General features: G+C 51.3%; 1 protein-coding gene and 1 non-coding gene across 2 annotated transcripts; both read left to right on the forward strand.

The window, feature by feature from the left end:
* The first annotated feature begins 1,057 nt into the window (after positions 1-1,057).
* On the forward strand, positions 1,058-24,846 carry LOC101058422 (uncharacterized). The gene is made up of 8 exons (XM_054686946.1): positions 1,058-1,105; positions 2,102-2,192; positions 2,669-2,841; positions 5,335-5,409; positions 15,438-15,451; positions 17,473-17,572; positions 18,730-18,814; positions 24,234-24,846. The coding sequence occupies exons 1-8, from the start codon at positions 1,073-1,075 to the stop codon at positions 24,359-24,361; spliced, it is 699 nt and encodes a 232-aa protein (XP_054542921.1). The 5' UTR covers positions 1,058-1,072; the 3' UTR covers positions 24,362-24,846.
* On the forward strand, positions 11,776-11,863 carry MIR9-1 (microRNA mir-9-1). Its single transcript, NR_036005.1, has one exon. It is a non-coding gene; the product is annotated as a microRNA mir-9-1 (primary transcript).
* Positions 24,847-25,876: the final 1,030 nt, after the last annotated feature.

Here is a 25,876-nt window from a genome sequence, read left to right on the forward strand (position 1 = left end):
GATAAAACCCTCCCGCCCCTAGGTTTTTTTTTCTGTCCTACTCCCCTCAGCCCCCTCCTCCAGGGCTACAACCCCCTCTTATAATGTCAGATAATTGCTGGTGTGCGGCTCTGAGGAGCCAGAGCTGATACCAGGGAAGGAGAAAGGGGGAGAGAAATAAATAATAATCTGTCTCCATTCAGCGTATATAGGTTACCTGATTTGCATATATGCTAATAACGCTATAATTATCCTGCTGTTCTGGCCTATGATCAAGTTCTATAAATACATAGGATAGCAGAGCTAGGCCTAGCAACACCACCCCCAAAATCATGGAGTATATGTATGTATATGTGCGCATTTTATGTACACTCTAAACCTATGAGCCTCTCTTTGTTAGAACACACTCCCTTACAGATCCCAGCTCTTCAGACGTTCAGCTAGCCCTCTTGTGTTTTGAAGCTACTTTGGAGGCGGGAAGACATGCCTGAATGAGAAAACATTCTATGTTTTACTTAATTCTTAGTATTAATTTCATTATCAATATTATGGCTATTTTTTGGAAAATCAGACTTCCCCAAATTATTGAATTAGTTATTATCACCTGGATTCCCTCACCTCCTACAATCCTACACCTTGGGGTACAGGCTGGTGGGTAGGAACAGGAAGCCCCCATCTCTTAGGCCTGCTGAGATGTTTCAGAAGGCGCTGCCTACGGGAGAGGAAGTGGAGTCCTCTTCCCCAAACCTGCTCCTCATGCCTCAGTCTCCTGGCACACTCACCACTCGAAGAAAACCAGGGGGAAGATACACAGGGGGCTGTGCAAATTTTTGGGTGATGGTGGCAGAAGTGGGGAGGAAGCTTGGAGGAACATAAAAGATGCAATCCACAGCTGTCTGCTTTTAATTATAATTATCCCCTTTCGCTTCCTTTCTGGCTAATGAGGGGGGGGATTTAAATTTTTTTCTCCCTTTTCTCCCCCTTCCTCCTTTCCCTGGAATTGAGGGGTGGGGTGAGTTCAGGATCCTCCTCCCCTTCCTCCCTTATCCCCTGGTTACTGGGAGAAAGGCAGACTCCAGAGGGTGGTGACAGTATGAAGAGATTTGCAGGAACAAAAGAAGGACAGGTTTGGATTGCTGGACACGTCCCAGAGCTGGACAGACCCCCCCCCCATTCCACTGGCACCCCCTCCCATCAACCCCCCAGCTCCCTAGACAAGGAACTCAATGTCTTCCAGCCGGTGAGAAAGGAGCTAACGGGAGCCCTGGTCTAGAGAGAAGGGGGAGGGAAGGGGTGGGGAGATGGGGGGGTGCAAAATTAGTCTCAAAGGATCTTTATTTCTGAGCTAGTGAAGCAGATGTAATCAAGGGGAGAGCAAAATAATCATAATGGGAGGAATGGGGGAGGGGAAGCGGGGCTGGAATTGGGGGACTGGGCCAGGACAGGACTGAGAATTGAGGGGCAGAGAACATTGAGTGGGGAGAGTCTGTTGCCTTCTCTCACCCCTCTAAAGTCTCCCTGCTTTGAGGTGGGGAAAGAAGGACCCGGTCTATAGACTCTGACCTTAGCCCTCAGAATCCCTCATTCAGAGCTTAGGGATCGCCAGGCCAGAAGGTGGCTGGGAAGGCACCAGGGAGAAGACAGCCTCCCACCCCCAGTTGAGGGAGGTGGTGAAGAGAGGGGAGACTGAAAGCAGTGGGGGAGGGTGAGAGAGGGGAGCCAGCAGAGACTCAAGTGGCCTCCAGGTCTGTGGGACAAAAGTTGGAGGGAGATTTGTGTATGAGAGAGGAGGGGAGGGGGCCGTGGGGAAGGGGGGGCTTTGACAATGAACTTGAGACAAACTTCATTAGCATGCAGGCCTGCTGTCTGTCACGTCGAGCTCAGACCGAGTTCCCATGCAGACCAGGAAGAGTGGGAGGGAGAAAAAGGGAGGGGCTGAGGATGGGGGTTAGAGAGAGAAAAGAGACCCGACCATTGTACCATTCTGGGCCCCAGCTTCCACCAAATATTGGGACCCCAGCCCTGGAAACCAACCCCCAAATTGCTCTCCCTCCTCTAGGAAAAAGATAATTTATCTCCCACTTTGACTCTGTGGTCCCACCCCTTCTCTTCTCTTGTCTAGACTTCCAAGTGCTGGCCTTCATCTCCCCGCAAGATGCGCCCCCCTCCAACTCTCAGCCTTCATCTTCTTACTGTCACTGTCTCCTTCACAAGTAAGATCTGGATTTGTGATTAGTTAAGCTGACCGGGATAGGAGTTGAGGGGAGGCCTGGGAAGGGGGGCCTGGAATGCCCTGAGCCTTCAAATGGCAAACTGTGTCACCTTCCCATGACTCTATCAGCTCAGCGCCTCACCCTCCACACACCACTTAATCACTCTCTCAAGTTCCAAAGCGAATTAAAACTCGGAGACTAGGGACCGAGTCTTTCCATCACACCCTTTCTCTTGCTTCCCTTGGGGACGAGGGTGGCCTGGAGGAACAATAGCTTCCCTTAGCCCCTTCTTCCTCCCTCAGGTTAGAAAAGGCAGTAGGGGAGGTGGCAAGCAGAGTGGAGGTGACAAAGACCCCTGCCCACACAGGCATTGGAAGGAAGAAGGAGGGGCTTCGTCAGAGTGGGCTGTTATTTTGGTGGTGGTGGTGGTAGTGTCTCCAGAGAGGGGCAGCACCCCCTTTTTGCTGCCTTTCCAGGGACAGCAGCAAGAGAAAGAAAGAGAGAGGCAAGCGAAATTCCTGAATGGATAGACAGATGCTACGTCATCGGAGCTGCATCCTCCACTCCACAAGAGGCTAGGAGCTGGGGGGAGAGAGGCAGTCCAGCCGCAGGGGCCACCCGAACAGTCTCTCCTCCTCACAGAAGCCTGGTAAGTGCCCATTCGGGTCCAGGGAGGATCCCAGCCCCCTCAGACATCTAGGCTGGGAGTGGGAAGAGATCCCCTAAAATCAGTCAGGACGCCCTAACCTTCCTACTTTACCTACTGGCTAATGGAGGCTGGTGCAAAATCATCACAGAAAGAAAAGGCTGATAAAAGATTTAGGGGGGTCCCCAAAATGGATGAGGCATGTGTGTAGAGGTGGAGTTGGCAGCAGGGCTCTCACCTCCAGCTTCCTGGGCACCTATCGCTGAGCCCAAGGCAGTGGCTCTGCCCACCCGCCCCAGAGTGGCTCCTGGTTCCCCTCCTTCCCCCAGCCCATGCAGGCTGGAGACAGCTCACTAAGTTTGTCAATGGGATTGTGGGGGGGCTTTAGGGTCACGGTGCTACTGATCCTATTAATCTGCCCCTCCCTTCTCTCCACCAGACATGGCCAACATCTTAATGCTTGCACCAGAGGAGAGGCAGGAAGGAAACTGTAGTGGAGATGGGAAGGAAGGGAAAAAATGGTTCTGTATTTGGACTCCTGACCTTGTTTCCTCGATCTGGCTCTTATTCCTTTCTGACCTAGAGACTTCTGCTTTTAGGGGAGGACAAAGTCTGAGGGACTTGGGCATGGGGGGAAAGGAGCCAGATGTCCCCAGATGAAAGAAAGGTGGAGACCAAAATTGGGAAAAATCCAAAAACATTTTATAGGATTTAGATTAATTTAATTCCCCTTTCCCCCCTTTCCTATGAGCTGGCAGGTGGGAAAGGGGCTGAGTGGAACCTAAAGGCAAGTGAGGTGTCAGGGAAAATGCTTAGGTTCTCGAAGGGGAGAGAACCCTACCCCAGCCCTCTTCGCACCCATCTAATGGAGGGTTTGTGTGTGTGCGTGTGTTTGTGTGTGGGTGTGTGTGTGTGTTTTCCTACGGAAGGCCAGGAGATATATAAAGACAGCACTTTTCCTGCCCCTAGTCCCCCACCCACACTGTGCTTTCTGGGAGACAAGATTGGGGCCATTGTGGGGTAGTGGAGGCTGGAGCGGAGCAGACTATTCCTGGAACCCCAGAGGCCAGATTGCTGGGCGAGGCTAAGGCTGCCAGCCATCATACGTGCACACACATGTTCCATGCCTGCTGGGCTGTGTTCTTCATCAACATGCTCCCCTAGGCATTGTGTATGCTTTGTTGGGGGGTGGCAGGGCAGAGATCAGTGATGAGGGAGATAACTGCCCCAGGGACCCCAGAACTCTCATTGATTAGGGTGGAGGGAGGAGCCAGAGGCCCCCTAACTGTCCTTATGTCTGTTTTCTAGCATGTCAGCAAATTGGTGTGGGGTGGGGGTAGCCCCTTCTTTGGTTTGAAGATAATTTCAGACTGAGACATCCCTTTATGAAATGGATGGGCTGGCAGAGCTGAGGCTGGGAGTCAAGTGAGTATTTGTGAGTGTTAGAAGTGGGGAGGGGGCATTCAAAGCACCCCTCCTAGAAATCAGGCTTGGATGTAAGGCTTGTCCTTGCTCCCCAGCCCCCCTTTTTTCTGATTTCCTACGTTTAGGTAGGTTATCTTCCTGACTTAAAAAAATTAGTTGTGGAATTGAGTTTGAGATGGAAGAATTCACCAGCTTACCCCAACCCACACACAAACACACATACACATATAAGTGTAAAAATACTTATCACAGTATTTTAGAAGCTGGGTCACCTGCGGTATACATGCCACTCCCCCAAATCATAATTTAACCTGAAAGCCAAATTCTGGGAAGATAAGACTATAAAGTGCTGAGAATGGGTTCATACCCAACACTAATAAAAAATAAATGCTTTGTCTTCACACCTTTTGTGTGTATGAAAAAGAGAGGGAGAAAATTGATCACTACAGGATCCTGAGAGATATACTTGGATAGGTGATAAGTAGATAGGTCACGACAGAGATGAGTGGAGAAAGCAAGAGAGATAACATGATTGAGAATATCATAAATGTGCATAACACTTTACAGTTTACACTGCGTTAGATCTAGACAGACAAAAATATATCCCTAACCTCAGCTCCTTCATTCTATCCTAAGCATGCTCTCCCATAGACCCCAGGCAGCAGGAATCTGCAAGGAGATAATGTCCATTGGGCAGGAGATTACTTCCTTAGATTTAAGTCTAAGATCTCCACAGGCTGTTTGAACAGGGCCAAATCCCTGGGCCCAAAGGTTTTGGATGGAAATGAGAGAGGTTGTGAGGATAAGGCTGGGTTAGAGTTGCCCAGGCGAGATGGAGCTGAGAGGCCCAGGCCGGAGGCCATGCCTGCATGTCTAGGCTTTTCTCATTATCCCCCTGTGCAGCCTCAAGCCTGGCGATTGAAGAGGGGAACATAGACTATCCAGGTCCTGAAGATGCAGGACTAGGAGAAAAGGAGTGGCTGAGAGAGTGATAGGAAGGCTGGGGGTCGTCAGGGAAAGAAGGCTGGACTTCTCAAAGGACTTTAACCTTTGCATTCTCCTCCTTGACAGGAGCTGGGCATCCAAGAAGAAGCAGCCTCATTTGTTTTCTGGTGTCATCGTAGGTGGCCACCTATGGCTTTTGGGGTATTTATTTTCTTATTTATTGTTTCTGATGGTGGAGTGGGTGGGGGAAGAAAAGGAAAACTGGCCCTGTCTCACTTATGTTTTCTCCTGTTCTCTGTACCCCTCTACCTCTCTCCCTGTCTCTTCCAGCTTTCGGCCCCTGATTTTGGTCTACTCCAATTGTAGAAAGACCTACATAGTCAATGATAGGCCACCCTGCTTCCAGTTCTGTGATAGAGAGGAAAGGCATTGGGGATACAGGGAACTCTTTCCCCTTCTCCAATGGGCTCCTGAGGGCAAAGTTGGAGGCCAACTGACCTTGGGGGAGATGATTGGTTGGAGAAGGGAACAGAGATACTTGTACCTGGGTGACAGAGGTGAGAAAGAAGAGGAGCATGGGGTATGGTAAACGGGGACCCAAGGAGCTTAAATAACTGTGAGTGGGTATGTATGCCAGGGTATACAACTGCAAGCATTGGGAGGTGGTACCGCTGGGAGTATCTGTGGATTTGTCATTGCATTGGTCTGAGTTGATAAGTTTGAGTATGTGTGCATGTGTGTGTGCGCGCACGCGTGTATGTGTGTGCGTGTGTGTATGTGTATGTGTGTGCATGTGTGTGTGTGCGTGTGTGTGTGTGTGATGCGCAGCACCCTTGCATACTCATGCTTATGCCCCTTAAGGAGGCCATTTGCTGATGGTTGAGGGTCTTGTAGAAAGGACTCAGTCTGGATGAACCAGCCAACCCTCTACCATCTCTGCCACCTTGTTCTTACCTCCCAGACACATAAGGTTCTCAGGCAAGTGAGCAATGTGTGGGCTCAAGAATAGAACTGGGAGCAGGCAAGGAAGGCAGTACTTACACAGGCCCAAGGAATTCTCAAGCTGGCCCCTCAATAGGAGGAACATACCACTCTCGTGGGGAAGAAGTGTGACATCCTTAGGGACGATATCCTCCAGATTATTTCTCCATACCTCCTACCTTTTCTGCCCACATGAATAGATATTTTGTATATATATATTTTTTTTCACACAGCCTCAGTATTTTTTATTGCTAATTCTTGCTTTTATTTGTGACTATCCCATAGACAATGCAGATTTCTATAGCAAAAAATGTATGATATTGTTCATAATGATGCACTTATAAGACAAATAAATATCTGAATCCACCCTTTCCCAAATGCAGCTTTCATCTGTGTCTTCAAGGCAAATTAATCTGGTAATTGGAACATAGAAAAAATATATGCTTTTTATTTAACTACCTGATTATTTCAAGAAAGCGCTTGACTGCCAAAATGTATTCTGGAATCTGAATTATAAAGATCCATCCAAGAGCTGCATCCAGAGAGCATAATTCGGGCCATGTTTTTCTCTACATGGGCCTCTTCAGGCACACAGACAATAGGTGGGCATCAGGGCTATAAGGGATGGGGGTGGGGAAGGGCACTGGCAAAAAATGTGGGCTCCTAGGTTAATCAAGACACTTACAGACTCACATCAGCACCAGGGAATCGATGTGCTCTCCCCACAGCCCCCTAGAAATACCCTGGAAGAACTCAGGGTGGGGTCTGCAGTCCATCGCTCTACAGAACACTCCAGCTGACTGTGCGGCATGCTGGAATCAGGGGACTACTCCAACTGAGACCTCCTTAGGGATACTGAAGCTGGTGGGCCAAGCCCAAAGGGCACCTAATGCACCCATTTTACTCCAGCTGTTATGCTCTTATAGGCCTGCTGTATCTAATTAGTAGAAGGGTCTCCTCTGGTCAAAGGAGCGATCAAATAGTCACGGACCCACAACACAATAGACACAACTCTCCCCTCTGCCTCCCCCACAGATCCCACAGAACACACAACTTACCAAGACCCTCACTCCCCATCCGTAATGCCCTCAATCTACCTGATGGCAAATGCAGACTTGCAGACATACTCACGGTACACAGATCTCTATTAATTGATCAATTACTGGGCACCCACTATGCTTTAGGCATAGTGTTAGCTACCATGGACAAGAATATGTGTGAAATTGCTCCTGCTCTGGAGAGACTGTCTCATTTTCCACCCTCCAAGTAGTTTCTTTTTTGAAACTGGAACAATGGTATACAAACGAGTCCCAGTTAACATGATGGTGGGGAGTTTTCTGCTTCTTTCATGGCTGATAGCTCTTTCTCCATTGGAATAAAGACAGATGCCCTACTCACCTTTATCCTTGAGCAGGGGTGGTGGGAGACTGGGTTGTCAACCACACCCAGACAAAACCAAACAAAAAATTACTTCATTAGCAACCTTGACAGAAATGGGGGTTCTATGTGGGTACTGCCAGGACAATTTAGACTAATCACCGTTTTCCTTTGTTGGAGGTCTCTCCTCATTGTATTTGGACACTCTTTTAGGCTGAATTACCTATGAAGAACCCAAAGCCTCATTAAGAGGCAGAGCGATCTTGCTCTTTATCAAGCTATTTGGAGAAATTTAGATATATTTTCAGAAGACATCTAAATATATCCATTTCCCTCTTGACCTTGGTTTTTTAGGAAGTCCAGCTGAGTCTGAATTTGACCAATAGAGGTGGAGAGGGGGAGCCTCCAATGGCCAAAAAAAACACACCTTTCTGTTATCTCCCCACTCCAATAAAAATACAGCAGTGGCCGAAAGAGAAGGGAGGTTCATGCTGATTCCAGTTGCCTCTTGCAGCACTGTTTGGTCAGCCCAGGCCAGGATAAGGGGTTGTGGTGATAAGCTTGGGCCCCACAGAGGGCAGAGGACTTGGTTGGAAATTGGTAACAGAGGAGAAAGGGGAGAGTTTTAGCTAGCAGAACAGCCCACTCTTCCTCACTGGCCCTAGCCTCCCAGGTGCTGGTGAGGGGAGGATGGATAGGGAGGAAGGTTTGCTTAAGGTGCTTTTAAGGGATCTTGTGGGAGGGCAAATGGGGAGATATTTGTAGGGGGAGTTGGTAGTATGTTTGGAGAAGCATAGGCCCTAGCTAGAATTGCTGGAATGTCTGGAGGGTATTGGGGATCCTAGAAATGGGTATGGTGTGGTTTCATGAGAAATCTTTGAGGGGATTTATAGCCACGGAGGGGAATGGCTGGAAAACCTATAGTTTTTCCGGGGCGGATGGGGTGTGCATTTAGGGAATGCCTTTAGCAGCACACCAGGAGGTAAGTCTATCTGTGAGAATATTTGAGAGGGGTTCTGGGTTTTTTCACAACTCTACTGCAGAGACAAGGACCCCGATGCTCTGCTCCCCGAGTGCTTCATTCTAAGCTGTATGAGCACCTGGGAGGGGGCAGGAGGAAACCAAATAGGGAGGGGACACCATCTCTGTCTCTTTCCTTCCCTCCTCATCATTGGCTGGTGTGTTCCCTGTTCTGGAGGGTGAAAAAATCGACATTGTGGAAGCGTCTAGAAAGCCTTTCCCTTGGGTAAGAGCCTTGAGACCCTGTGGCGACTGACAGAAGGAAAAAGCTATGCCAAGCCCAGCCTTGTGAGCACCCTGAGACCTGGGAAATTAGATTGTTTTCTTCAGCACCATATTATCATCCTGGTAGGGAAACACCCGGCTCACAGGCTTTATCTTATTCCAAACTGCCCCCACCCTGCAGTCATGTTGCCAACATCAGTGGAAGCGATTATTCAGATATTCTCCAATCTTTGGGGGAAGCACCGAATTAAACCCACTGCCCACAGGCTTGCATCTAGCCAAGAACAGCTTTCAGGCTTGGCTTTGTCCTGGGCTGTGCAGACAGGCAGATAAAACAATCTGATGGGGCCTGATGACAAAACTGGTCATCCCCTGGAGCACGGCCCTGGTGGCCTAGTGTTCAAGGATCCCTGGTTATAGGAGCTGGCCCAGGTTAATCTGGCTGACAGGCTCCAGGTATCTGAGTCATAGTTTTTTTTTAGTAAGGCAGTGGAGAGTAGAGTGGGTAGAAGGGTGGGGTGGCTTGGGACCAGGAATTGGAACTGCTCCCTGGCAGAGCTCAGGTAGGGGCCCACAGCTCGTTCTTCCAGCTCTACTGGGCAGCGGGATTCGGATCCTGCCTGCCGCCGAGTATCTACCTCTCAAGGTTGAGACTAGGCATTATTCAGCCCTGATTCCCAGCGCAGAGGCCGAGCCAGGAATGTCGCGCTGGGCCAGATAAGGAGCCAGGTCGGCAAAGTCCCAGACGGAACCTTGCTGGAGGGCGATCCTCCTCCCATAACCCCAGCTCTCCAGACACCTGGAGCTGGACCATGGGCTAGAGGTCAGAGTCTCACCATGTTGGGGAAGGGCAAGAAGGCGCTAGCAAGGGCCTCCATGGCTGGATGAAAATCTGTGGGTCTTGTCCCGGCTGATGCCAGCTGGAATCCTCACCCCAGCCTCCCCTACCTGTAACTTTGGTGCTGCGAACACATTCAAGAGATATTCCAGTTTCTGCAAGGCGGAAAAGGAGGCTCAGCACCGCTCAACCCTCGCATCTCCCTGTAGGAATCCCAAACTTCCAGGATCTTTCCCTCATTGTTTTGGGTTGAAAACCAGCAAGACAGGTTCCTGCCCATTCTAAAAGGTTAGGATCACAGTCTGCTAAGGATCAGAACCCGAGAAGCACAAAGAATATTCTGATGGGAGGCGGCGGTAGGAGTAGAGTCTGCAGTCATCTGGTTCTTTCTGAGGGGCTTTCACCTGACCTCTTTTCCATCTTTGTGCCCTGGTGTTGGTGCAGCATACCTAGGGCCAAAATGGAAAATGTAGAACCTACAAAATGAGTGAGGTTGGAGATCAAAACCACAAATGGCAATGGATTGGAGGTGGCAGGCGGGTCTCGGGGGTGAGTGAGGCAGCAAGAGGCTGAGAATCAGCACAGAGACGTAGTAGTCCCCCGATCCCTATTCTCCAGTGGGGAGGGGCGCCCCAATTGCGCTCCCCGGCCGGCCCGGGAAGGGGGAGGGGCGGGGCCGGCGGGGAACGAGCCGCTGACGTCAGACGCGGTAGAGCCAATCAGAGGATGGCCTGGGGAGGGAGTGTGAAAGGATGAATGAAAAGTCCGGAGCCGGAGCGCGCCGGGGCCAGAGCCGCGGCAGAGGCAGAGGAGGGAGCTAGGAGGTGAGACCCGCTCCACCCTGCTCGCCTAGGCTCGGCGGAGGCTAAGAGCAGGGCAGCCTCCTCTGTCCGGCGCCCGCTGAGCCCCGGCATCTGGAACTCAGGGCCCTGGCGCTCCAGGGGCGGGAACTGGCCGGGAGGACCGCGCGGGAGAGCACGGATGGGCACCCTGGGCTCGATGTAAGTGGCCTGGCCAGCGTGGAGCACGAGGTGGGCGAGCGCCTCGGAATCCGGCGTGCCCGCGCGTCCGCCACGAGGGGCCGGCCGAGCCCCCACCCTCTTCGGGGCTGCGGTTTCCCGTTCCGGATCGCACCCCTTTCCCACCCCTAGGGCACCGCTCGCCTCGAACCCCCGGCCATTTTCACAACCCTGGGTGATCTCTGGTCCTCTCTGCACAAAGCCGTTTATCCGGGGCTCTGCAGGGCCTGGGACTCTGGTCACCTGCCCTGTCGCCCTCTGCTTTCCTCCCCTCCGCCCCTCTCATGGGTACTCTCCCGGATCTCTTCCCGGGTGGGGTCTCTGCTGTTTCCTTCTCTCCTTGAGAGACTCGCTTGGGAGTCTCTGGGTCGCCCCCACCCGCCCCCCACAGCCTTTCCTCTCTCTTTGGGTCGCCGGGATTTCCCTGCTTCCTATTAGGACATCTCTGGGGTTTTTACCTCCGAGGTTTGGCTGCCCATTTCCCCTTTTAGTCGGCCTCTTGGATCCAGCTCTTTCCCCCACAAGGGCTCCGCTTCGCTTCCAACGCCTTTCTGAGTTGGCGACGTGGCCGGGCCGGCACCGCGGCTCCCCATTTCCATCCCGCGCCAGGCTCGGGCTCCGCCGAAGGCAGGGCTCTGGCTGTCGGATGCGCCCTCGATCTTCCAGAGGAGGGCAGTGGAGACCCGGCGAGGCTGGGGAGGCCTCTGCCTGGGTCGCTGCGGTCTTCCCGGGTGGCACGAAAAGCCCGCGCGTCCCTTCCACCTGGGACCAGCGGAACTCCTGCTCCTGGCCCGAATGGGAGAGCGGGAAATGGGGCAGCAGAAGCTTTTTGGGTCTGGGTCGGGGTCAACTCCCCAACTTCGACGCCACCGGTCATCGCGTCCTTTCCACGCCTTTTTCGGTCTCTGTCGTGTCTGTATCTCCGTGTCTGAGGTTTTTGTTGTTGTTTTGTCTCGGACTTCATTTCTCTCTTCACCCTCCCCCTCAACTCCACTCGTGTCCCTTCCCTCCTACTCCCGCTGACGGGCGACCGGGAAGCTGCGGAGGTGCTGGCGGCGGCGGCGGCCGGGAGGCTGCGTGGAAGAGGCGGCGACAGCAGCCAGGAGGCGGGGTTGGTTGTTATCTTTGGTTATCTAGCTGTATGAGTGGTGTGGAGTCTTCATAAAGCTAGATAACCGAAAGTAAAAATAACCCCATACACTGCGCAGAGGGGCCCGGGGAAAGCCGGCCTCACGGGCGGGAGGGGGAGGCTTGAGCGAGGGGCTAGAGCCGCGAGGACTGACCAGCACCAGAGGATACAAGAGGAGGAGAGAGACCTCACTGGTTCGGGCGACATTTCACCCCCCCCCCAGCACCCCAGTCGGCACAGGTAGGAGTCACAGTCCCATTTCACTTCAGCCAGGTGCCATATTTTTCCCCCAGCAGAGTTGAGGGGGAGCAAGGAAGCCTCATTGTGGTGCCCTCTGGTGGTCCCCGCTCAGGATGGGGCCTTTTCTGGCAGTCTGGGTCACTGCTTAGGAAGCTGATCCAAGGGAGAAATCAGTTGAAATCTAGCTGCAGGGTTATTCCGCCTCCCGGCCCAGGCCTCTCCCTCCAGCGGGAGCTGGTGAACACTTTCCCACAGGCTGTCCACAGCTATGGCTGGGTGGGGCAGTTTGGAGGAAGTCACCTGAGAACACTGGTCTTTGCTTAAGTCGGCTCCTTAAAGCCATGTAGGGCTATCCAGCTTGGTTGGAAGATGAGGGTGTCTACGTGAAAATAGGAAATAGAATTGAAGGTGCCGAGGGTGGGAGGGTTGCTCAAAAATGTAAACAGGGTGGCAGAAGAACCTTTTGCCCAGTCTGGGTTCTGGGGCAGTGGAGTGCAGGGCAATCTCGGTTCCATTTCCGTTCACCTTCCTCCTTCCGACCCAGGACCTGAAGCCAATCTCTTTAAAAGATCCTTATGCTGCTTTGTCATTACTGACCAGAGGGGCTGAGTTGGGGCCTTTTAGGACACCCAACCTTCCCACCCCATCTTCACTCTTGGAAATCATCTCCAAGAACAAATGGCCTCAAGAAGCTCTGAGGATCTCAAACACAAAGGAATTTGTAGCTTAGTATCTATGCTGCCCAGAGAAAGCAAAGAATTAGAGAGATTAATCGGGGCCTTTCCTAAAAGAATCCATTTATCTGGCTTGACCTAAATATTTTAAGCGAAAGAGTGTTTAGGTGCAGTTGAAAGGAGTATAGTCTAGAGTCACTTTGTGGAATAGAAGTCAATGTAGCCAAAGCTAGAAGTAGCTCTGTCTGCATTTACTACAGGTCTGCATCCCATACGCCGGCACCTGGCCTTCCCAGACACGGGGCAGGAAGGAGTAATAAGGGGGTGGAAGAACTGGACAAAATGACCTTGACTGACTCCAGTTTCCTGTGTAAATTTAACATTTCCTCCCAGGACCTGATTTTATAGCTAGAAGATAATGATTCAATTATATATTATGTGGGAGAAATATTGGAGAATCCAAACTCAAAAAAATTGTGCTTCAGGGAGCCTAGAATACATGTCTTCTTCCTTTAGAGATTTAGAGGAAGGCGAGATTAGTAGCCTCTTACTTTCTCAGCCATTTGGAATTTGGGTTTTCTGGGGGAGGGGCAGGTGGAGACTGGATTAGGGAGAAAGGGAGCAGGTTTTAGGCGAGGACTAATAATTCCTAACACTACTTCCTGGGCGCTGGGCCTGCATCCCTTTCTCTTATCTTTCAACATTGTGAGATAGTCATTATTAACCCCATTTTACTGATGAGGAACCACGGACTCAAATGAGTTGCTAATGTTACTCAGTGGTTTCCAATCCAGTGCTTTTTCCTTTTTTTTTTTTTTTTTTTTTTTTTTTTGAGATTGAGTCTCACTCTGTTGCCAGGCTGGAGTGCAGTGATGCAATCTCGGCGCACTGCAACCTCCCCCTCCTGGGTTCAAGTGATTCTCCTGCCTCCGCCTCCCGAGTAGCTGGGACTACAAGCACGCGTACCACCATGCCCAGCTAATTTTTGTATTTTTTTTTTAGTAGAGATGGGGTTTCACCATGTTGGCCAGTATGGTCTTGATCTCTTGATCTCTTGATCTGCCCGCCTCGGCCTCCCATAATGCTGGGTTTACAGGCATGAGCCACCCTGGCCGGTCTAACCCAACCCAGTGCTTTTTCTACTGAACTTGCCTGTGGGAACAACTGGAGAGACAGTGAAACAGGGAGGGTAAGATGGGGTTGAGCTGAGAAAGGAAGGCATGGGGCACGGGAGGGGGAAGGTGCACCAAGAGAAAAGCCCTGCCTGTGAGCAGGGTCTGGGAGCTGGGATGAGAGAAGAAGCACCAAGAAAGATAGGATTCCTTTAAAAACAAACAAACAACAATAACAAAAGCCTTTCATGTAGCTTGTTGGAAATGTGTATTTGGGATCCACTGAGGCTCATTCACATGAGACTTAGAACCTGTATCAGTAACCACAATGGGTTTACATTATTATTGTTGTCTCCTATTAGTGCATTTGACCTACCTCAGGATATCCAAAGGAAAACAGAGGGAAGTGGGGGGTTGAGAACTGACACCCTACAACGCCAGCACCTCAGTGGAAAGGAGGAATAGAGCCCAGGAGGGATGTGGGGGTGAGGGTTTGTGTCTGCCTTATGTGAGCATATGGTGTGTGCATGTGGGTGTGTGGGTGGGGTTGTCAGGAGAGTGATGGGTGACTGTGTTTGTGAGCTGTGTGTGTCTGCTTTATGAGGGTGAGAAACTGAGTGGTGTGTGACCTGGTGTGAGGTTGGATGTATGTGCTTCCATGGTGCGTGGGAAGCTCGGTCGTGATATTAGGGACACCTGGCTACATATAAGTATAAACCCACTCTAGGAACAGACACTCTTGGATTTGGAAGGTTACCAAATGCAGACATCACGGTGACACTGCTGAGTTCTCCCCACACCCTCTGTACCAGATCGCATCTCCTCCAACTGAACCCCACAGGAGAACTGTGGGACTGGGGTGCAGGGAAGCCGTGTTAAAAGGGGCTCAGAAAGGCCTCATCAGAGTTACCAGTTAAGAAATTTCCTCTCTTGTATAATCACACCTCTGCCTGTGTCTAAGAATTTTCAGTTCTATTCTTTAGATACTGCTACATCTACTATTTTTACTGGAAACCAAATTCTAAGCTGGTTTCTTTATTCATTTCTCTCCTCAGCCCCTCATTTTAATACCCTCCTATTGAATTCTAGGTCCAGAAAGCCAAAGGCAATTTTCTCTCAAATATTTGACCCAAGTGTTGCATTATCAGCCACACCCTCACTCTTGGACAAATTCTCCTCCCACCCAATTCCAGTCATGGAAAGGGTTTTGTTGATAAGTTCTTACAGTCACAGGAATCATCCTAGTCAGCAAGCCGTGGGAGAGACAGAAATAGAAACAGCAAATTTGACCAAACCAAGGTCCATGTTTGGGTGTTTTCATTTATCAAGCACACAAATCTCTAAGCCTCAATTCAGATATTTGTATAATCAGGATAAGAAACCCTTAGGATTATTGTGTGCAGAAAATGAAGAATTCTATATAAAAGATCGTATACTATGTTATGACACTCATGGTTAAACGGTAATTCTTAGATTGCAGAAAGGTTAAAGGCTACAGTTTGGAAAGACTGATAGCATATGATTTGTTTCAGAATGTAAAAAGGGCAGCTCTCTGGCATGTTCCTGACTGAGGATCTCATAACATTTAACTTGAGGAACTTCCTCCTTTTCCAGCTTTGGGAGTCAAGGTGAGACTCCTGGGGACCTAGGTAGGAAGTATCTGAAGACTTGGGAGAGGAGGCACAGTCCTTGGGAAGCCTGATAAAGGGAAGAGGTTGGAGTCCACGTGGCAGAATGGCCGTTGTTTTCTTTCTCCTTAATGGATATTAAGATTTATTGGTAAGAGCACTTAGGATGGGTAAACTGACTTACATAGATAAATACAGAATGTGTAAATGATAATTTCAAGTTTATGCCATTAAGATCCTGGATTCTAAGTAACTAAAAACACAGTTTATTAAATTAAAGGACAAGTTAGGTAGTGGCTATAATTAACAAATCCTATAGAGACCTGCCTATCAGCATGTAGACTTGTCTTCATAATTGAGTGACTTTAAGAAGGGATGTCTTCTCTCCCTTCGCCTCACAAACCAACATCCCCCCAGTCCCCAGTGCGATTCCTAAGGTTGGTAACCCACCAGAGTCACACGGGCCCCTATGTCTGAAAGTCTTTCTTGAAGTCTGCATGTTCAAGGTTTGAAAGTTGGAATCTGGTTATTTATTTTTTCACCTTCCTTCACTCCAATGTTCTGGGTATGGATTGACCTTCCCACCTCCCTTCCTTTGCTATTGGGACCTCAGAGGTCTTGAGGGGTGAGTATGTCTCATCCAGAGACAGGGTGTGCTGACTTCCCTAGGAGATCATGAGTTTAGGTTAATGCTTTAAAATCACTGGAGGGAAGGAGCAGACAAAACTATAAAAACATTCTTGGGGCTTTGAGGAGAATGAGGAGCAGAGTTATGGAAGGAAGGGTGGGTGGGTGCATATTTAGATAGGAGAGAGAAGGGGAAAGGGGGAACCCCCTCCTTGCCACCCAGGCTCTCCCAGGGCCAAAGTGACACCCCCTCCTCCTCCTGCCCTAATCCCCCCATTAAGGCAGCTCTGAGTTTGTTATGACAGGGGCTGAAGGCTGCTGAATTGCTGTTTGCTGTGTCTGCTAATTGGACTGAAGGGTTGGAGTCTGGACACTGAAAGAGACCATTGTTGCTGTTTACCTTCTACAGCCGCCTCCCTGGGGACCCTCTGGGTAAAGGGGAGCAGCAGCACCCCCTTAGGGTCATTGCACCCATTTCCTGCACAAGGGACTGCGGTGGGGAGACAGTTTGTCTCATTGCCTTGGGGTGGTTTGAGCTTCTACAGCACAGAGGAGACAAGCCAACACCTGAGCCAGTCTCATCTCCAGGCCAGGCCTAGGGGCCATCCAGGAGCTCCCAGGAAAGAGGATTTACATGCTTGTCTTTCTCCTTTTTATTCATTCCCTTCTTCTTTAGGGATCGTTGCTTTGCCTCTTCCTCCAGCTAATCAGGCTTCACCCCCTGCACCTTTTCTGACCTGCTTTCTTCTAGGTCAGTGATTCTCAACTTGGTTATGCACTGAATCACCTGGGGAGCTTTTTTAAAAATGTTGATGTTTGGGCCCAGCCCCAGACCCATGAAATCAGAGTATGTGGAAATGATGCCTAGGCATCATTATTATTTAATGTGCACCTGAGGTTATGAACCACTGATGTAGGCTCACCTCTCCACCTGGGAAACACATACACACACGTATGCATGTACCCACATGCCTGTGTATGTGTACACGTGCACACACAAACACACCCCGGCCTTTCCCCGCCTCTCCTCCCAAACTCCTGATATCTATAATACTATCAGACAGGTTGTATGTCTTTTAAATTATTATTACTAAATTCCTTGTAGGAGCCTTAGCATTTAGAATGGAATTTAGAGGTCTGTACTTTATCTCCCACCTCAATCTGAGCTCTTCCCCAAGGGGAGGGACTATGATTCCATCTCCCTGTGGATGTCCAAATAGGATCTAGAGGAAGACTGAGCTAAATTATCAGAGATTCAATGACTTTTGTGCTCTTCCTTCCTCAAAGTAATATTGGCAATTTGGAGGTCTTCAGAGAGGAGAAACTTTCTTCAGGTATCATCTTTCCCTTTTCTTACTGTTTCCAAATGTTTTTGCTTCTTCTCTTCCCTTTAGCTTCTCACCTGGGGCGGGTGGGTTCTGCACCACCCTCCCACCCTCCTTCCTCCGTGTGGACGATAGAGCCACATCCAGCACCACGGACAGCTCCCGGGCGGTGAGTGAAATGGCTGTGCTGACCCCCTTTGAGAGGGTTAGGAGGGACCCTCCTGTCTGTACAGTTAGCTATCAAAGACTCTAAATTTTTGAATCTGTGGGAACTGTTTGCAGTCAGCTTTGGAGTCTCAGGGAGAGGCAAAGGCTGAGGGAAGTTGGCATTCTTCTCTCCGGGCAATTGGGTTTGTCTTCATGTTGGGGAGTCTGAATGAGAAGGGCTGCTCCAGTAGTAGGAAGAATGAAGGTTATATTTCAAGAATGATTTAACCTAGGTCATGTAAGATACGGAGGGTATAGATCAGGTAGAGCTGAAATGAGCCTTAGATATCATCATTCCTATATTCCTCATTTTACAGATCCCATGGGAGTAGAAGAGGTGTGAGCAGGTTGCCCAGCTGGTTAGCGGAAATGCCAAGATCCAGGCTCCTGAATTTCAGCCTGGCCCTTTCTATCTGTCTGATACCTCCTTTACGAGTCTCTCTGCCTGGGTTGTGTGGAGCGGACCTGCTGCTGGTTGGGGGAGTTTGCAGGTTGCCCCTATGCAAAAAAGGACAGGATGCATGACTGGCATGTAAGGTGTTCAGGAAAACCAGGAAAAGGTGGAACAGACTGCTACCTCTGTCTGAAGTGGTTTGGAGGGAAGGCCTCAGGGACAGGGCATACCTAGCAGTAGCTGGCAAGCCCATGGGAGAAAAGGCAAGGGGGCAACCATCTGCCAGGGCACAGAGGCCAGGGGATGGCCACAAGGAGTCTCCAGAGGCCAGTGGGAGTCATGCAAACTGGAACGGGGCCTGGGAAAGGCCCTTCTGTGTGCCCAGGCCTGCCTCCCCAACACCGTGAGCCTAGAAACAAAGGGGCCATTCTCTCTAGGATTTGATGCTGCCATCTCCGGCTGGCAGTGCCAGGTGGTGGGGGCATCAGGGGGTGTCAATCCATTATCCCCCCCAACTCCTAGGTCCTCTGAGGCTGGATGTTGGGGAGGTGGGTGTTCTATGATATGTTGCCATGGCAACCGCCCCCCCACCCCCAAAGTACAAAGAGAGGCAGCTTTCACCCCTACCCCCAGGAAGAACCTGGGTCTGGCTGGGAATCTTCCCTTGAGAATCCTCCTTTCTGATGCACAAGCCATGGCATGCATAAGCGTCACCCTCTTTTCAGCACTGGAAGCTGAGGGTTCTGACAGCGGCAGGCCACATAGGCAAGGAAGCTGGTGCATGCAGTGTCTCTGGGCAAGGTTATGCAAGTGAGTACCAGCCCCTTATACTTAACCCCCTCTCTTCCCAAGCTCGCCTGCCCCTCACCTACCACAGCCAAGGACATCCCAGGCCTTCTCAGCTGAAGCGATGGGGCCTTGACCTTCTACTCTTTCCCAGAAGTGAGGGACACCCAGCTACCTCCAGCAAACCTCCAGGCTGTGGGAACAGAGAAGAGGAGGGGGCCACTCCTGCCACCCTCCATCTGCACCCTCCGCCATTACTCATTAGGCATTCTGCCCCCTCCTTCCGCTCGTTAAGCCTGATTTGCATACATTTGCATAATACAGTTCATTTGCATTCCAGGAGGCTCATGGTAGAAGCCAGGAAAAAAGGGGAGGGGGGCTGGAGAAGAGAAAAAGGGGGAGAGATTTTGTTTTCATCAAAGTGTTGGGGGAGGGACTAGGGGGAGGTGGCAGGAAGAGGACAGAAATAAAAACTTACACTACTTTCTTTCTTCCTTTCTGCCCTCCCTCCCTGAGCTGGACTCAAATGCCAAAGAGAGATGCCAAGGGGCCAGCTTTTCTGTCCTTTTTTGTCTTGCTTCCTCCGGCCTTGGCTCCCCAGCCTGGCCCCCCACCTTGTTGGGCCGAGGCTTCAGAAAGAAAGAGGCAGGGGTAGGAGGCAAGGCTGTGGGAACGGAAGCGGAGGGTGAGGGAGGCCGCCATCTTAGGTAACTGGTGCCTGTAAGATGGCTGCCCGACCAGGTGTGCACTGAAAGCCTCCCCTGGTTGGTGGACATGGAACAGACTGAGGCCATAAGAAGGACTTCCTGGCTGACCAGAAATACTGTTGAATCTTCCTGTTAGTGGAATTAGGAAGAGAGGATGGAGAGAGAAGGAAGGAGGGAGAGACCAGGAATGGCGGCCCCCAGAAGAGATGTAAGGTTGAGCACAGGAGCAGGGGTGGTAGAGAGGCCTCAGCACTGGGCTTAGTTCCCAGACTACTTAGAGGACTGTGGGTAATAAGAAAAGTACTGGAGGAATCAGAATGGGGGAATATCAGCATGAGGAGAGAGAGAGTAAGATGTGGCCAGGCAGTATCATCTGCTAGTTTGAGGGTCTCTCTGGGGCCTGAGAAAGGTGACTGTGTACTTGAGGTGATGCTCCACCTTCTCTCCTCAGCCCAGCACTCTGGTGAAACTGCATCCTCTCAGAGGCCACTCACAGCCCCCTCAACAAAGACCACTGGCCCTTCCCAAGCCCAGTCCTCCTTGACCTGTATGGAAAATGTTATGCTATTTTCTCAGTCTTTTCCTTTGGCCTTCTGTTCTTCTGTTACATCCATGATCATCTGTTCTTGGTTCCATTCATTCAGTCCTCCGGATGGACCAGTTCCTTAACTAGAAGTGGTCCCCAGGTTCTGCTGGTAGCTTGTTTTCTCTTCCTTCTCACTCTTCTCACTCCACTTTTATCACTTCAGCCATCACCTGAAGTTATAAATTCTTCTGTGTTTCGTTTTTCTTTTCTTTTCTCTTCTCTTTCTTTCTCTCTCTCTCTCTTTCTTCTTTTTTTTTTTTTTTGAGAGTCTTGCTCTCTCACCCAAGCTGGAGTGCAATGGCGCAATCTCAGCTCACTGCAACCTCTGCCGCCCGGGTTCAAGCAATTCTTCTGCCTCAGCCTCCTGAGTAGCTGGGACTACAGGCACCCGCCACCACGCCCAGCTAATTGTTTGTATTTTTAGTAGAGACAGAGTTTCACAGTGTTAGCCAGGATGGTCTCAATCTCTTGACCTTGTGATCCGCCCGCCTCGGCCCCCCAAAGTACTGGGATTACAGGCATGAGCCACCGCGCCGGGCCTAGTCTTGACCTCTTTTAAACTCCAAATTCGCACCCCCAACTGCCAACTACCACCTGTGGTCCTGCCATTTGTCCCCAGATCAGGGATTGGAATGGTACATCTGCTTGACCAAGCCTGGATCACATGCCTAGGCTCTAGCTGCAAGGAGAGCCCAGAAAGTACCTGTGTTTTTAGCTTCTGTAGTGGCATAGAAGTACAACCTCCCACCAAAACCCAGGAGGTGGTCCAGTCCCCAGGCAGTTCGGATGCTCCCTCCGCATTGTGCTTCTGCTGCCTTACCTCTATCGGTGGCCTCATTAAACTCCTAGGCCCCCAGGTTGAACTCCTGAACATTTTCCTGGACTTGTCCCCACATCCAAATCAGCCACATCAAAACCCATCACTTCTTCCTGTGTAGCACCTCTCATCCATTCCCTTCCCTCTGGTACCCCTGCCTCCATGTCAGCACATTCATTCAGCAGGCACTGAGGGTCTCCTGTGTGCCAGGAGCTATGCTCAAGGGGAATGTGGAATACAACGCTGCTCTGAGGAACTGGCAGTCTACTGGGTGAGGCAGACACATGAATGATTAGAAGACGGTCTGGAAAGCATTGTCCTGCAGACCTGCACAAAGTGCTGTGGAGGCATGGGGAAGGGAGCCGGGGGCCACCTCGGGGAGCTCAGGAAGGCTTCCTGGAGGACGCCAAGAGATAAGCGATACAAGATAAACAGGCATTTGGCAATCTACAGTCTGGGGAAGTAGGTGGTGGACAGTCCACAGCATTCGAGAAGGCAAGTAGGTAAGGAAGAGCAGGGTATGTTTGGGGACTAGCATGGCCATCGCAGGGAGTCTGCTGGGAGGAGAAGGGAAACAGAGGTAGGAATTCCCCTGTAAAGCGCCTTATGTGCTATACCAGGGAGGCTGGGGCAGTTAGCTGACAGCCTCAGAAGTGCCAGGTGTAGGGCATGGCTGGAAAGCAACACATAACCACTCCTAGGAGGGATGGGGACTCCTGCATCTGGCTGTCCATTGAGACTAGCCAGACATTTAACTGGCTCTCAGCTAGTTCCAAACAAATGAAGGACATATGAAAGGCCTGGAAGCCACTTGAGGAAGGGATGTCTCTACCACCCACCTTCAGAATCCCTCCTTCCCCCACGACATGCGGGGGCAGCAAGCTTATGGGAGCTTTCTGGGGAGAGATGTGGAGAAGCAGAAGTTGGTGTCCCTCAGCACAATGAGCACCCTGATGTCAGGGCAGGGGGATGGGCTGCTGGGGGTTGGGGGACAGGGATACTGGCTCTGACTTTGTGGGGCAACAAGCTAGTCTCTGAGCTCTCTTATGAAAAAAAAAGGAAGGGAGGGAGAGAGGGCCGGCCGGGCACAGTGGCCCAAGCCTGTAATCTCAGCACTTTGGGAGGCCAAGGCAGGTGGATCGCCTGAGGTCAGGAGTTCAAGACCAGCCTGGCCAACATGGTGAAACCCTATCTCTACTAAAAATACAAAAATTAGCCAGGCATGATGGCCCATGCCTGTAATCCCAGCTATTCAGGAGGCTGAGGCAGGAGAATCACTTGAACCTGGGAGGCAGAGGTTGCAGTGAGCTGAAATCAGGCCACTGCCCTCCAGTCTGGGCAGCAGAGCAAGACTCTGTCTCAAAAAAAAAAAAAAAAGAAAAAAAAGAAAGGTTCAGTGGTCAGGGCTGTGTGACTCAGGGGGCTACAGCAAAGCAGCAAAGAAGGGGCACAGTCCTGGAACCCTCCTGAGGGAGGGAGTTGGGGGTGAGGTAGTAGCCAGGGCCAAGACTCCGAGGGAATTCTTCCTCAAGAAAGCGGATGAGAGGCTGGAGAGGCAGATGGGAAAATGGTGAGGCTGCTGGTGGCTGCTGGGCGGAATGTAAGTGGGGGTGCCCACCACCGCCCATCCCCCAGGCCCGGCTTGTACACAAAGACTTCTCTGTGAGTGGCCATGGAAGTGGCCCTGTCAGGTGAGGGGGCTTAGCTCCCAGGGAGTGGGGTGGAATGGGGCTGGAGGAAGGGAGGGCTGAGAGGTGGCCTCAGGCTTTAACCAGGTCTGGGCAGGAAGGAGAGAGAAGCTGAAACCAGGCCGGGGTCTCACAGTGAGGCCGTTCATGGTCTGGTCCAGCTGTCCCCAGGATGGGCTCCTCTCCATCATCCAACCAGGGACCCAGGGCCCCAGCACCAAGGCCCTGACCTGCCCCTGCCTTCTCCCCATGTCTTCCCGGCTATAACTCCTGATCCTGCCAGGCCTCTCCAGCCTTCCATCCCCTGCTCATACATGCTGTCTCCTGACACTCTTGGGACTGACCCCGCTCTTGGGACTGACCCTGCTTGAGCTTCTCTCATCTTCCCAGCATGGGGTCTCCTTCCATCTCCTGCACAGTGCTCCTGCTCCAGGGAGGGCTGTGTTGAGAGGGTAGAGACACAAGATTGACCAGAACTAAAAAGGAGTCCCAAGGCCACCCCAGTCTCCACACCCACTCTTGCCTTCCCCAGGAGAGGCTCCTCTCCTGGCCTGGCCTCAGTGTCACTTACTGCTAATCAGCAATGTGTAGAGACCTTTCTCCCATCCCCCCACCACCAAGCCCTTGTTGGGCACACTGCACACTGGCTTTTTTTTTTTTTTTTTTTGGAGACGGAGTCTCGCTCTGTCACCCAGGCTGGAGTGCAGTGGCGCGATCTCAGCTCACTGCAACCTCTGCCTCCCAGGTTCAAGAGATTCTCCTGCCTCAGCCTCCAGAGTAGCTGGGATTACAGGTGCCTGCCACCATGCCCGGCTAATTTTTGTAATTTTAGTAGAGACAGGGTTTTGCCATGTTGGCCAGGCTGGTCTCGAACTCCTGACCTCAAGTGATCTGCCCACCTTGGCCTCCCAAAGTGCTGGGATTACAGGTGTGAGCCACTGTGCGTGGACTGCGCTGGCCCTTCTAGTGAATGTTTGGGTTCAGGGTGCACGAAGCAGCAGAATGCTGGCGGACACCACCTCAGCTTGCAGGCTGCTCCGGGTTTGATAGTCAGTGGGGCTTTGTCCACAGGAAGGACAGCAAAAGAAGGAGCTTTTGGTTTTTGACTCTGGAATTGGACAGGCTGGTCAGGATACAAATTCTGGCTTCCCCCACTTACTAGCTAGGTGACCTTAGGCAAGTCCCTTCATGTCTTTGGACCCTAACTGCCTTCCTTGGTTATCCTGAAGATCAAATGGGGTGATGGGAATGAATGTTTTCTAAGGCTGTGTGCAGATGTTTAGTGTTAAATGCTAAGTGCAGAGGGACACAGTTATGGGGCCATTGAGGTAGGTGGGGGCAATCAAGGAAGGCCTCCTGGGTTGTGAGGGCCGTGGATCACCGGGTGCAGTCCATAACGGAGGCCTGACTGAGAAATGGGGCTGGGCTCCATGGCTGGGGCTTTTGTGGTCTGAAGGAGGTGAGCATCTTGCTGAGGCTGTTTCGAGAGGGACCCGTTGTTAACAATTAGGTGGTGAACTCCACGACGGCAGCCTCTTTTATCCACTGGCCAGGTGTGAATGCCGCCCAACATACCAGGAGGAGGGGACAGGTAGGGTGCAGCTCTGCCACATTGCCCCTAACCTGCCCTGCTCCCTCCCTGCAGCCTTCGTCTCCTCGTCCTCCAGGCAGCACAAGCCATTGTGGAATCTCCACCGGGTGTACAGAACGGTGCCTCTGCGTCCTGCCACTCAGGACCTCTCAAGTCCCCGATGTGATGGCTCCTCAGCATGATCAGGAGTGAGCGTAATTCAGACCTATTTAGATCCGTCAGCCCACGGACCAGGAGGACCTTGAGCAGGACAGTCTTTTGTCTCCAAGCAGTCATTCCTTGTTATACAAGCAAGAGTCAGGAGGAGGAATGGTTTTGGCATCATCCCCCACAGACAGCAATGGGGCCTTTAGGCCTGGAAGGAAGGACCAGGCTGAGGCTGGCATATGGAGGTTGAGCCCTGGGCACGGGGCATCAGCTTCACCCGGCTGGGGATGCCTTCTGCTGGGTTTGTCCATCTGGCACCAGCTGGCTTCCCAGCACCGCCCCCACAACCAACCAGACTCCTTCTTCTGCTGTTGCCATGACAATTGGCTGCCATATTGTACCTCAGAGCACTAGCTCCTATCTGGATTTTCCCGCGGGGTTCCTAGAGGGTGGGAGATGGGTCTCCAGGGATTTATCCCTTTCCCCTGATATCTATCCAATAAAAATTCATAATAACATATGATTTTTTTAATAGCCTAAGTGGAGGATTACTATGTGTCAGGCTCTGTGCCAGGCACTCTCTACATGTTATTTAATGTGGCTAAGAAAGAATTAATGAGATAGAATTCAAGAGGTTCCCATCCAGTTTCCTGCTACTACGACAGACTTTTCCTCTCTCCAACCTGGAAATTCCATGATCTTGCTTATTCCTGTCTTGGGAAGTCCTTCTCCATGTCTAACCAAGATCTATATGGCTATAGCACCGCTCTTTGGCTCTTGGCTTGGCATGGCTAAGTTGGGAGGTAAGGAAGGAATGCCACCTAGCTTTAGTGACTTCATAAATGTTCCTGGACTCCAGCTATTAGAATAGGAAAACTGAGACTTGCCTAGCTTGGTGAGAGGTCTGAGTGCCCCTTAAAGACTTGGGAGCCCCCACCCAAACCTTTTGTTTACAGAAGAGTACCACAGAATGCTTTGAAATTCCCCCTCTGTGCCCCATCAGCACCCCAGAAAGAGAAGCCGGAGACCATGGAATAGCAATAGTCTCTCAGGCCCTCTGGGCTCCCCCTTTGGAAGCCAGTCTCCCAGCTCCTGCCCTGGGGGGAACGTTCCAACAGGGTCTCAGAGACATCCTGGGATAATGAGGGTCCCCTCCTTCTGGAGCCCAACTGGAAGGCAGAGAATGGTCACTTTGACCTCGAGGGGCATCTATAAGGGGCACTAAGCAGAGGCCAGATTTGCTGAGGAAATCCTGAATGAGGAGCAGGTGGAGAGAAAAAGGAGGCCATTCTCAACTGAGGAAGGGTGGGCTGGGAGGGAGGGGCCAGGGATAATTTATGATATCATTGTTCCCCCGCCCCACTTACTTCCCAGCCCTCTGCTACTGTACCGTTGCTAGGAGAGCCTGGCTCTGTCTGGGGCTGGGAGGGTGTAACAAGCGGGAGGCTGTTCCATCTGCACTCCTCCTCCCCCACCCAGGGGAGGGCACCGCATGGAGCTGCATCCACCACCCCTTCCCAGGCCCTGACAGACACCAGTCTCTTCTGTCG

The sequence above is a fragment of the Pan troglodytes genome, chromosome 1, assembly GCF_028858775.2.
Source record: "Pan troglodytes isolate AG18354 chromosome 1, NHGRI_mPanTro3-v2.0_pri, whole genome shotgun sequence".
Lineage (NCBI taxonomy): Eukaryota > Metazoa > Chordata > Mammalia > Primates > Hominidae > Pan > Pan troglodytes.